The sequence below is a fragment of the Rhinopithecus roxellana genome, chromosome 10 (assembly GCF_007565055.1).
Source record: "Rhinopithecus roxellana isolate Shanxi Qingling chromosome 10, ASM756505v1, whole genome shotgun sequence".
NCBI lineage: Eukaryota > Metazoa > Chordata > Mammalia > Primates > Cercopithecidae > Rhinopithecus > Rhinopithecus roxellana.
In genome coordinates, this window is record NC_044558.1 from 103176398 (window position 1) to 103189513 (window position 13116).

At 43.1% G+C, this 13116-nt stretch overlaps 1 protein-coding gene across 10 annotated transcripts in view; it reads right to left on the reverse strand.

Moving 5' to 3' along the window:
- Positions 1-13116, reverse strand: part of EP400 (E1A binding protein p400) — a 135002-nt gene that overhangs the window by 73259 nt on the left and 48627 nt on the right. For all 10 annotated transcript variants that reach the window (XM_030939898.1, XM_030939893.1, XM_030939896.1 and 7 more), the window contains 4 exons: positions 12921-12978; positions 10192-10281; positions 1336-1443; positions 224-414 (listed from right to left, as the gene is read on the reverse strand). In XM_030939898.1, the coding sequence (XP_030795758.1) occupies positions 224-414; positions 1336-1443; positions 10192-10281; positions 12921-12978 (447 nt within the window). The remainder of the gene's footprint in view (positions 1-223; positions 415-1335; positions 1444-10191; positions 10282-12920; positions 12979-13116) is intronic.

A 13116-nucleotide genomic window follows, 5' to 3' on the forward strand; every position in this document is an offset into this window, starting at 1 on the left:
CCCAAGCTGGTGTTCAACACCTGAACATCTGGGCTGAAGCAATCCTCCTGCCTCATCCTCCTGAGTAGCTGGGACTACAGGCACATGAAGAATTGCTTTTTCTGACAACTCTGCAGTTGGGATAGAGCACTTCACTGGGAAGAGGAAAAGCTTTTCTCATGACTAAGCTATGTGCTCTGTCTCTCAAAGGCCCATCCTACACTTGAAAAGCTCAGCGCCTCACCGAGGTTGTGACCCGAGCACTGCCCTTGGGCAGGATGGCTTCAGCCACCGCAGTGACGTCCGCAATGTCCTTGGCATTTGGCTTCCCGACATTCATCCTCTCGGCAGCTTTGAACTGATCCATGATGAAAAGTGAGTCAATGAGAACCAAGTCCTTGCGACTCTCCCTGTCGCCTGGACAGTCATCCACATCTGTAACAACAATAAAACAGAGAAGTGGGGGCTGCTGAGAGGGCTTTATACATCTAAACTTTTTTAAAACAGGAAAAAGTTTATAGATTCCAACTACTTCAAATACAGAATTAGGCAATAACTTTTTATTTGTAATTCAAAATATCTAACAATGCTATCTGGATAAATGGGTGAGAATTCTTATGAAACTATCAAACCAAGGACCATTCCGGAAAGCCCTCCAAGAGTATAATTTGCCCCAAATAGTCTGGTATTTTGGAAAATGTCTCCATAGCAATCAGGAGCTGGTATCACAGAGAGATACATGTAAGTGTTTCAGGGTTTAGGGATCTTCCCTCTATCACCAAGAAACAAAAAAGCAGAATGCTTTCCCAAATGTGGGAAACCGGGAGGAGACCAAACCCGCCACTCCTTCCTCTGGTCCTGCTAGCAGTGTGCGGTCAGGAAAGGCCTGATCTTCCCAGGGCTCCTGTGGGCCCCTCCCCAACTTGTATGCAGGAGTCTAACTGTCCCAAGAACAGGAATGAGAGCAGGAAAAGCAGACCTTTTCTGGTATGCTCTGTGCATCTGTTTAGAAAGTCTAATAAGTAAAATAAACTACCCAAAACTGATAGTGTTAAACAAACACAGCACAGCCTGAATAAACATGCTATCTAGGTCCATAAAACAATGATGTTTATAAATCTAGAGAAAAATATTTTACTTCACAACATGATCAAGTGTTCCAATAGCTGTGCCAGGTTAATAAAAGCACAGAATGTAACAAAATTCTATTCAACATAAAGATACTTATTAAATATTTCTAATTTTTTATTTTATCAAACTAAAAGAAATTTTCTAAATCTTATTTTAAGTCTTTGTCTGTAAAGTATTCCGGCTTCTGCTTTTAACCCTGAATTCTTCCAAAGGCTGGTAGCGCACCTTCCTCTCCGCTCGTGTCCTCCCCATCAGGCTTCGGCCGGGGCCACTGAGAACTCGGCAGGAAGGCGCCTTCGTACAGCTTCATCAGGTCCAGGAGGGGCAGCTCAGCTGCAGAGGGTTGAGGGCAGAAGGGCTGTTACTTTATAACAACTGTCAATTGAATTGGGAAGAAGCAGCGGCCAGGAGAACCACAGTAAGAAGGGCAAGGGGTTTCCTCTCACATGTATTCCTTTTTCCGGCTTTAGATCACTCCTTGGAAAAAGATTACATTGTCTAAAAGCACACTTGTTTTTTCTAAAAAGTAAAATGGTTGCCCATTACTGATAAAAGGTGTAAACTATTTCGTTGGGGCATGCAAGGGGAATGACGAGAAATTACTCAGTAGGCGCAGCACACGTTTGGGTCATGACATACCAGAGACCCAGACTTCACCACTACACAGTACAGCCAGGGGGCAGCACTGAACTTGCACCCCTGAAATTTATGCAAATTAAAAAATGTATAAAATATTTTCTCTATAAAGATGAGAATCTTTGAAAGAAACTCAACCGTATTCACAAAAGATTTAAAATACCTGAAATAATCTAAATGAACAGGCCGGGCGCGGTGGCTCAAGCCTGTAATCCCAGCACTTTGGGAGGCCGAGACGGGCGGATCATGAGGTCAGGAGATCGAGACCATCCTGGCTAACACGGTGAAACCTCGTCTCTACTAAAAAATACAAAAAACTAGCCGGGCGTGGTGGCGGGCGCCTATAGTCCCAGCTACTCGGGAGGCTGAGGCAGGAGAATGGTGTAAACCCAGGAGGCGGAGCTTGCAGTGAGCTGAGATCCAGCCACTGCACTCCAGCCTGGGCAGCAGAGCAAAACTCCGTCTCAAAAATAAAATAAAATAAAATAAAATAAAAATAAATGAACAGTAACAGTATAGACAAATAAATAAAAATGTAAAAAAGGAACACCACTGATAGGAAATAACTGATGAAGAAGATATATAAAAATATAAAATATCAAAGTAAAAAATAAAAAGCAAAAATGTTAAAAAGTATGATAAAACATAGTTAGGCTTTTTTTAAAAAAACACTCACCCTAATTGCTTAAAAAAAAACCACACATTAAATCCCCAATCACAATGGGCAAAGGATATGAAGCTGTTACATACACAAAAGTATAAAGGGCAATGAAACACTTTTTCATTGATCATCCCTGGAAATCAGTGCACAATGTGTTTAGTATCGAATTATCAACCATCTTAAAATCATAACACTGGGAAACTGTTATGAATTAGGTACTCTCACTTGCTGCTGACAATGGCGTAAACTGGCTGGATTTTTCTGGAAATCAACACGGAAAGCTAAAGGGCTGTGGAATCCAATGCCCTCAACCCCATCGTTTCCCCCTTTAGTGAGTCTATCCAGAGGAATGACAGAAATGTGAACCCAGATTTCTGTTCAAAGAATGTTCACACAGTGGTAGATCTAACAGGGGAAAAGACTTTAGTTGGGCTGTGTACTCGTGATATGTGAGCTTGTCTGCATCTATATTTTATGTCGAATAAAGACTGTTGAGTCAAAACAACAAATGCCATGGACAAGCACCCTACAAGGACCACGCTGAAGGCACTGCCCATTTGGGACTAGCAAAACACCCTTTGAATTCATTTGCTCAGGATGTTAAACATTCGCCACACTGGCTTGATGGACATAGATGTAATGGAGCCCAGTGAAAGTAAGTGTTGGCTGTGGAATCCAGGTGGTGTGTCCATGGTGTTCCTAACAAGGTTCTTCACCTTTCCTGTCTGTCTGATGCTTCCAGAGCAAAATGCTGGGCTGCACCACTACAGCATATGACGCTATATATAAGTAGGAAAAACAAGCCAAACAACCGGAAACTTCCAATAACAAGAGAATTCTGTAAGGTGTCTCAGAACAAACAATACACAGAAATCAGCCTCCACACAGATAAATGAGTTAGAAAATGCAATAGAAGAAAAAAAAAACTCATTTAGACAGAAAATTAAATACAGTCGTCCCTCAGAATCCTTGAGGAGTTGGTTCCAAGGACCCTCTCGGATACCACAATCCAAGGATGCTCAAGTCCCTTATATAAAGTAATGCATATTTGCACGTAACCTATACACATCCTCTCATATATTTTAAATCATCTCTAGGGTACTTATAATACCTAATACAATGTGAATGCTATATAAATAGTTTTTACACTTTTTTTTGTATCCTTTTTGTAATTGTTGTGCTGTTATTTTGGCTTATTTGGTTTGGGGGTTTTTCTGGTTGGCTGTTTGGTTTGTTTTGTTGGTTTGTTTTTTTAGAGATGGGGTCTTACTATGTTGTCCAGGCTGAACTTGAACTCCTGGGCTCAAGTGATCATCCTGCCTCAGTCTCCCAAGTAGCCAGGATTACAGGTGTGAGCCACCACACCCAGCTGTATTATTATTTTTTACTGTTTTGCTTTGTTTTTGGTAAATATTTTCTATCTGTAGTTGATCAAATTCATAGATCTGAAACCCATGGATATGAAGAGTTAAATATACTTAACAATTAAACTTTCAAAAATGCACCACATCTCTGTGAAGAAAGCTCTAACAAGCTCCTGAAGACCATGAAAGAAGCCTTGACCCAACGAGAGGCTCTGTTCATGGATTCAGGTCGACACCATAAAGACAATAGGATGCCCAAGAACCCACCTCCTGCAGTTTACTCCTGGCCTCTCCCACACTGACCTGACCTGACCGATGTGACCACCATCTGGGAGAATGACAGCATGTGACTTCCAAGACTCAGTTATAAAAGATACTACAGTGTCTATCCTGCTACCACATGGATACTTGCTCTGAGACACCAGCCCCAGGTCAGGAGGACACTAAACCCGCCCTCAGCATGCCACAGAGCCCATCAGCTGGCAGAATGAACCAGCCTGGAATGGCATTCTCCAGCCTGCCACATCAAGCCTTCTGAAAACCATCTTCACAGGAGACCTACGCCACAACCACCCAGCAAGGCTGCTCCTAAACTCTGTCCCAGAGAGAGTATACAGTATACAGCGCTGATTTAACAGGTAATCTAGTAAGTCAAGAACACACACCACGATCAGATAGCCATCGCAACAAGAACACAGAAAGCTAACAGAGAAGAGGAAATGAAGTAACTAAATACTTGACTGATGCTTTAACCAGAAAGAGATGACTAAAGAACAGGTGAGAAAACACAAAATAAATTGTTAAATTATGATAGATCTAGGCCCAATTATTAATAGAACAGGCTTAAATTTAATACAAATGTACTAAACACTCCAATTTAGAGACACAGGGATGTTAGAATAAACTGGAGGGCAGAGAAGACCAACTACATGCTGTTTACAAGAGACATGCTTTATAAAAGAACACAGATTAGAAGTTAACAGAAACTCCCTCTAGAGGACACTCCCTCAGTGTCAGGCCTAAAATAACTGCCACAATAAAGTTCCAATAAATTGTCAAAAATCACAAAGTACACTAGGAAACAATGTACCATCAGCAGAAACCAGGATTCATAAATGACAGCAGAATCAGACCTGCAAAAACGTCACCCATGCAATTATCAGGCACAGATTATAAAATTTTATATCTGAAGAAATAAAAAAGAAGACTGAAAGTGTGAATACACAGCAAGAGATAATTTTAAAATTTCATGTAGGTTTTCTAAAAAACCATTGGGAATGTCTTAAAACACACTGGTAACTGGAATTTAACACTTAATCAATGGGTTAACAAAAGACTAGGAAGAGCTTTAAAGAGAATTCATCAAATAGAAAACAGATGGGGTAACATTATCTAGAACCAAGTAAAAATGAAGTAACAGGATAACAATTCTAAATCTATATATGCACATACTAACATAGCCTCAAAACACATAAAATGAAAACTTGACAGAAACTTAAGGAGAAATAGGTACTCATTATCATAATGAAAATGTTAACCTACTTCTCTCCGTAATTGATAGAGCAAGAAGACAAAAATCGTAAGGATAAGACGAACTGGACAATGCAATCAACAAGTTCTACCTGGTGGACTCAGAGAGAAAACGGTACCATAACCTGATGAATTCATGTTGTTTTAAAGCATGGATGGAATGTTTATAAACTGGTCCATTCAAAACCCACCTCAACAAAATCCAGATCAGTGAGAATCCCATAAATCCACTGTCTGATCAAAATGCAATTAATGTAGAATAATAGTAAAAATATATATCGAAAACCCTGTATTGTTTGGAAATTAAGAAACATCCTTCTAAATAACTCATGAGTCAACAAAAAATATATATAGGGGAAATCAGAAAATATTTAAAACTGAATAATAAACATGATATTCAGCTAAAGCAGTATTACAGAAAAATTCAGACCCTTAAATGTTTCTATTAATGACCTAATGAAAATTAGTAAGTTAGTCATCCAAGTTAAAAACTCAGAAAAAGATGTTTTTAAAAAAGAAATACTAAGAGCAGAAACAAAACAGAAGACAATACACTGGCGTCAGGTAAAAAAAAAAAAAAGAAAGAAAACTGACAAACTTTTGACAAGACCATGAAGAAAACTGAGAGGCTTGAATACACAGTATTAGGGGAAAGAAGGGACATGTGTGCAAACGTAGCCAAGATCGGAAACGCTGTAAGGAGAAGTTATTGACAACGTATGCCAATAAATGTTAACATTTAGATGAAATAAATTCTTAGAAAATGTGACTATCGAAATTGACTATGAAGAAAAGAAAAAGTCATACTCCTCAATTTAATGTACGAGGGCCAGGCGCGGTGGCTCACACCTGTAACCCCAGCACTTTGGGAGGCTAAGGTGGACGGATCACCTGAGGTGAGGAGTTGGAGACCAGTCTGGACAACATGGCAAAACCCTGTCTCTACTAAAAATATTAAAAAACAGCCAGGTGTGGTGACAGGTGCGCCTATAATCCCAGCTACTGAGGAGGCTGAGGCAGGAGAATCGCTTGAACCCAAGAGGCGGAGGTTGCAGTGAGCTGAGATCACGCCACTGCACTCAGCCTAGGCGACAAAGTAAGACTCTGTCAAAACAAGCAAACAAAGCATGCAATACCCATCTACAACAGAAACACTGAAGAGTAGATACGAACTCCATTAATCTCATAAAAATATTTACAAAAACCCTATACACCATGTCCATTCTGGAAACACTAAAGGTATCATCATAGCCATCCCGAGAGCAGCAGTGAAGAGCACGCCACAGGACACGCCAGGCCAAGGCTTCCACACACTGTAGATCCTCAGAACAACCCTGGTCATCCCCTTTACAACGGAGAAAAACACCACGGAGAGCTTAGACAACCTGACCGAGGCCATGGGGTTAGGAGGCAACAAACACTAGGTTTGAACCATGCAATTATGACTCAACACTCTAACACTCTGCCTTTCTACCGAAAGTGTTCCCTTTCAAAGTAAGAAAAAGCCAAAGTTGTCCACCACTAGCATGAACTCAACACTTTACTGAAAGTCCTACCAAGCACAAAATGGCAAGAAAAGGTAGTATAAAAGGAACAAGGATTATAAAGGAATTTCTTCAGAGAAGTATACAAAGACTTTGCATACAAGACTGTACGCAAAGAATTAATGAACAGAGTTCAGAAAAGTTGGCTGGGCGCAGTGGCTCAAGCCTGTAATCCCAGCACTTTGGGAGGCCGAGACGGGCGGATCACAAGGTCAGGAGATCGAGACCATCCTGGCTAACACGGTGAAACCCCGTCTCTACTAAAAATACAAAAAACTAGCCGGGCGAGGTGGCGGGCGCCTGTAGTCCCAGCTACTCAGGAGGCTGAGGCAGGAGAATGGCGTAAACCCGGGAGGCGGAGCTTGCAGTGAGCTGAGATCCGGCCACTGCACTCCAGCCTGGGCGACAGAGCGAGACTCCGTCTCAAAAAAAAAAAAGAAAAGTTGCTGAGTATAAGAGAAACAAAATCGACTGCACTGACACATACCAGCAATATATTTAAAATATAAATATAATTTAAAATATAATTTTAGAAAATATACCACTTGGCACAACTTTTAAAAATATATAGTACCTAGAATTAAATCTAACAAAAGGGACACAATCATCAAATTTCATGGAAAGCTATTTAGGAAGACCTAGGTGAAGGGAGAACTATATTTTGACCCTAGACTGGAAAGGCTGAACTTCATAAAGATGGCAATTCTCACAAAGCATCCATTAGTGCAATTAAATTCTAATCAAAATTCCCAATAGGTTTTTCTGTGAAGCTTGATGAGCTGCTTCTAGCACGGATCTGAAATAGTCGCCAAACAGACAAGATCCTCCCAACGCAGAGCAAGGCAGAGAACTTACCTGACCAGACATCGAAAACTATTATAAAGCTACAGTAAGAAAGACAGTGTGGCATCAATACAGACTGGCACAAATTTTCCAATAAAAGAATAAAGATCCCAGGAAGAGCCATGCATAAAAGGAAACTTGTTTTATGTCTGAGCTGGCATTGAAGATCAGTGAGGAAAAGATCGGCTTTTCAATATGACTTTCCAAATATACATTTGGGGGAAAAAAGGGAAACTGCACTCATTTCACAATGTAAGAGTAAAGCAGAAAAATTCTAGATGATATATCCTTATGAACAAGACTGACAACTTCAACTACAGTTAAGTCCTCACTAAACATCATCAATAGGTTGGTTCTTGGAAACTGTAACTTTGAGCAAAATGATGTATAGCTGATCAGTGGACAACCTGGGTTGGAACTGTGAGGGTCCTCTATCCACAGCAGGACCAACCCCTCTCCCTCCCCCTCACCCACTCCCTTCTTACCCTACGCAACGTGAAGATGACGAGGATGAAGACCTTTATAATCATCCACTTTCACTTCATAGTAAATGTATTTTCTGTTCCTTATTTTTTAACAACATTTTCTTCTCTCTAGCTTATTTTGTTTTAAGAATACAGTACAGGCCGGGCACGGTGGCTCAAGCCTGTAATCCCAACACTTTGGGAGGCCGAGACGGGCAGATCACGAGGTCAGGAGATCGAGACCATCCTGGCTAACACGGTGAAACCCCGTCTCTACTAAAAATACAAAAAAAACTAGCCGGGCGAGGTGGCAGGCGCCTGTAGTCCCAGCTACTCGGGAGGCTGAGGCGGGAGAATGGCGTAAACCCGGGAGGCGGAGCTTGCAGTGAGCTGAGATCCGGCCACTGCACTCCAGTCCAGGCAACAGAGCGAGACTCCGCCTCAAAAAAAAAAGAATACAGTACATAACATTAAATACACATAACATACAAAATAGGCCAGGCACAATGGGTCACACCTGTAAACCCAGCACTTTGTGAAGCCAAGATTGGAGGCTCACTTGAGCCCAGGAGTTTGGGACTAGCCTGAGCAACACGGTGAAATCCCATATCTACAAAAAAACACAAAAATCAGCTGCGCATGGTAGCGCGCACCTGCAGTCCCAGCTACTCAGGAGCCTGAGGTGGAAGGATCGTCTGAGTCCAAGTCAAGGCTGCAGTGAGCTGTGAACCGCCACTCACTCCAGCCTGGGTGTCAGAGTGAGACTCCGTCTCAAAAAAAAAAAAAAAAAGGAAAAGAAAAAGAAAAAAAAACACATAAAATAAGTGTTCGTCGACTGTTCCATATTATTGATAAGGCTTCCAGTCAACAGTTGGTTGTTAGTATGTTTCAGAGGAGTCAACAGCTATATGCAAATTTTCAACAGTGCAGGTGACAGGGGCGGGCTGGCACTCTTAATCCCCACATTGCTCAAGGGTCAACTGTATAACAAACCAATGTTTTTTCCTCATGGCTATAATAAAACAACATTAATGTAACACCATTTCACTTCAAGTTGCAGTTTCCAGGAACTCACTGACAACATGAAATGAGGACTTTACGTATGCTGAAATTAAGAACACCTTTCATCAAAAGGTACTGCAAAGAGTGAAAAGACACATCACTAACTGGGAAAATATCACTGCAACACAGAACTGACCAAGAATTCATGTCCAGAATATATAAAGACCATCACCAACAAGTCAATAAGGAAAGAAAACACCAAACTGAGCCAAAACGAACAAAGGAAGAAACATGAAGAGATGCTTCACTTCATCAGTCACGAGAGAAGTGCAACTTAAAACCACAAGGAGATACCACTTTTTATCCCCAGAGTGGCAGACAGTATCAAAGTTCCTGAGATGAGTTATAGCAATGAAAGAACGGCAATAAAATTAAATATATATAATTCGTTTTTTAAAAAAGCGTTCCTTCCTGAGATGTGGAGCTTGGCACACCCACTCTAAACAACAGTTACTCTCCTGCCGCTGATCACGGGCAAGCCACTCATGCGCCCGGGCCTGGGGAACAGGAGCATGCTCACAGCAAACACAGGGAACCAGGTGAATGACCGCCAACAGCACAAAACATAGTCAGTGACGTATTTACCAAAAAATCCTGCCTGGCAATGACAATGAATGCACTGACAGCAACACATAACACTGTGGCTGAAACTCAGGACACTCAGGCTGAGTGGAGAGAGCCAGCCCGTCAAGCTGTGGGGGGATTCGCTCGTATGGAGCTCTCACACATGCAAGACCAACAGCACATTCAGGGAGACACATGCAGGTGGCAGGGAAAAAAGACAGTCAGGGCAGAGTCCTACACACAACCCAGGAGGGCCAGGACCTCCAGGTCAGGAGAGAGAGCAGCAGGAGGCACACAGGGACTGTTTTCCATAAAACAGGCACTGCTGCCTCAATGTATTATTATTCACAACTCACACGTTTTAAACGTTTCTTTGCACCTACTGAATGTTTAATAAGGTAGCAACAGCCTACCTTCCTTGGCTAAATTAGAAAGTTCTGTTTGGTGGTCCACGACACCTTCGTTTGCTTCCTCCTCTTCAATTGTTTCCTCTTCGTCGTCCACTAAAATGGTTATCAGCGAGCGTCACTGAGAGGCAACACCACTTGCATGTCTGTTACTCATTATACACTATAAGGCTTCGAAATTATTTTGCATAGCTATTAAAGAAATTGAAACTGAGCTTTAAACCTTCTCAGGTTAAATTTAGAAATGTTCATTTAATTAAACGAGCAGGAAACTGGACGCGTATTTCCCCTTCCATTTCAGGCTGTGAATGACAGCCCTGGTTTTTCCACACATGGCAGACCTTCTTCAGGCCAACATACGGAATGCTGTCAACCCTCCCACCTTCCTGCAGAGCCCCACTGCGGAAAGCCCACAAGCATGCCATCTGAGATCACTGTGAACTCATCATCGCCATCGCCCATCTCATGAGGCCCAGCCACATCAGCCTAACACTCTCCTTGGCTCTCCTGTCCTCCACAATCACCAGCTCAAGCCCGCTCTGCTCTCTTCAGCCCTCCAGCCCTGAACCTCACACCTCACTCGCCATAGAGATCTTGGCTCTTGGCAGAGAAAAGAGCAGCAACCAGTATCCCCACAGCCAAACTCCCTCTGTCCACAGAGCCTCTCCCCACCTGGGGGCCTGCACCGTCTCTCCTCTCAGCTGGCTCTTAACTTTTCCTCTCTTACAATCTAACATAACATCTCTCCCTTCCCACCATCAAAACTCCTCATTTCTTCACTACAAGACCCCCACTGCCCACCAAGAAGGCCTAGGCACCTGACCCCAACCACACAAGTCGCTGGGCCTCCGGGTGCGGCCTTTTCTGACTGTACTCAACACCTGGCGGCTCACGACAGGCCTGGCCATCTCCTCTTCTTGGAAACGCCTTCTGCCATTCCTTCTGCCTTCTGATCACTTGGTTTCCAGAGTGGAGAGCTTTGGGGAAAAAAAGTGAAGAAGACCTCGGGCGGTTAATTTGGCCTTCTCTGGAGTTATCCTAAGACATCTTTAGGCATTAAATAGAAGCCAAATAAAGATCTGTTTCAATACAGTTGAGCACCACATAACGACATTTCTGCCAACAACGGACCGCATATCCAATGGGACCCTGTAAGACTGTAATACTGTATCTTTACATTAGCTTATCTATGTCAAGATATGTTTAGATGCACAAATACCATTTTCCAATTACCCGCAGTATTCAGGAGAGTCACATGGGTGCAGGTTTGTAGCCGGCGGCACGGGCCGCACCATCTAGGTTTCGGTGAGCACTCTGTACGTTCACGTAACAACAAACTTGCCCAGCAACGCATCTCTCAGAACATACACCCACTGCTAAGAAACACATGACTGTACACAAATGTGCTCCTGAGAATGTGAGAAAATAAAGAAAGTGGAGATGTCAATCTACACAAAGCCAACCGCAGCTACCAGAGTGCAGGCCAGAGAAAAGGTGTTCCTCATGAAGAAATGACCTCATCCTTTTCCAGGTAACAAGAAAGACACAAACCTACGGTACTCTGTTGTGGTTCTCTTATTGTCTGAAAGGCCAGGGTTCAATCCATCCCCAGTGCAGGATGGTACTATCTAGAATTCAGCACCAGGCCAGGTGTGGTGGCTGACACCTGTAATCCCAGTACTTTGGGAGGCTGAGGCGGGTGGATCACCTGAGGTCAGGAGTTTGAGACCAGCCTGGCCAACATGGTGAAACTCTGTCTCTACTAAAAATACAAAAATTAGCTGCATAGTGATCCGTGCCTGTAGTCTCGGCTACTCAGGAGGCTGAGACAAGAAAATCGCTTGGCAGGGGCCTGAAAATGCCACCACAATGCCGTGCCAGTGCTGGGCCATGTGCCCCTAGGCTCCTCACTCATCTGCCACATTGCTGTTTCGTTTCTGTCATATGCAGCAGACCTGAATACCGCCAGTTTCATGCCAATAATCTGGTCAAACTCCCTGTTGACTTCCAAATAAAAATCAATACATACCAAAGATCAATCTTCAAAAATTTGGAAAAGTTAACACACTTCACCAAATCAAGCCAATAAACCCATACTGATGCTGATCAAAGAGCCGAAGGAGAAACTGCAGGCTTTACCTGGCACCCGACAGGAACCACCACACAAACACCCAAGAAAGTTTCTCCAACCTCTCTACTCCTGCTCTCCACTCTGTCTCTAAAAATCCATTCTAGTCCTGAGGACTTCTGTACTCAATCCACATGGGTTTGGAAATAGGTCGTGGCCGGGGCTGTCCCCAGCTCACACACCCAGTGCTCAGGTATCTGTTCTCATCTGAACGAGGTGTCAACATCTAAAATTCACATGAGTTTCTCCTGAAATCCCAATGGCTGGCAACCATGGGTCTACCACAGGACACACCAGGGCCACTTCTTGAGGACAGGAAAAGGCTTGGCCCTGTGCCATAGAAGCATGGGGCCCCAACACTCTCCAAGATGCACCCAAGTTTCCAAACCTCACAAAAGCAGATACAACCATGTTGCTCCAGAAAACATCCCAAGTCCTCTAGAGATACCAAAAAGTATCTATACACTGAGAGACATCTGGATAAACACAAAAGCTGAACTTTCCAACCAGCTGAAGATGACAAGACTAAATCCCAAGTCGCCACAGCTCTGTGTGATCTCATCAGCAGCCCTGTAGACAACAAAGATGGCACTGAGGGGGAACAGACCTTCGTCATCAGTCAAAGATATGCTAGCTTTTCTTTTTCTTCCAGACATTCCTGAATCCTGAAAGAAAGAAAAAAAACCACAAGCATGAGATCTAAACACTCAGAATGGGAAACCAAGACAGAATCGTCCATGGGACAGGGGAAAGCCCCAGGGCAAGCCTGCTGGGCCGCCCTCAGCCTCCATTTGGGGTTGGGT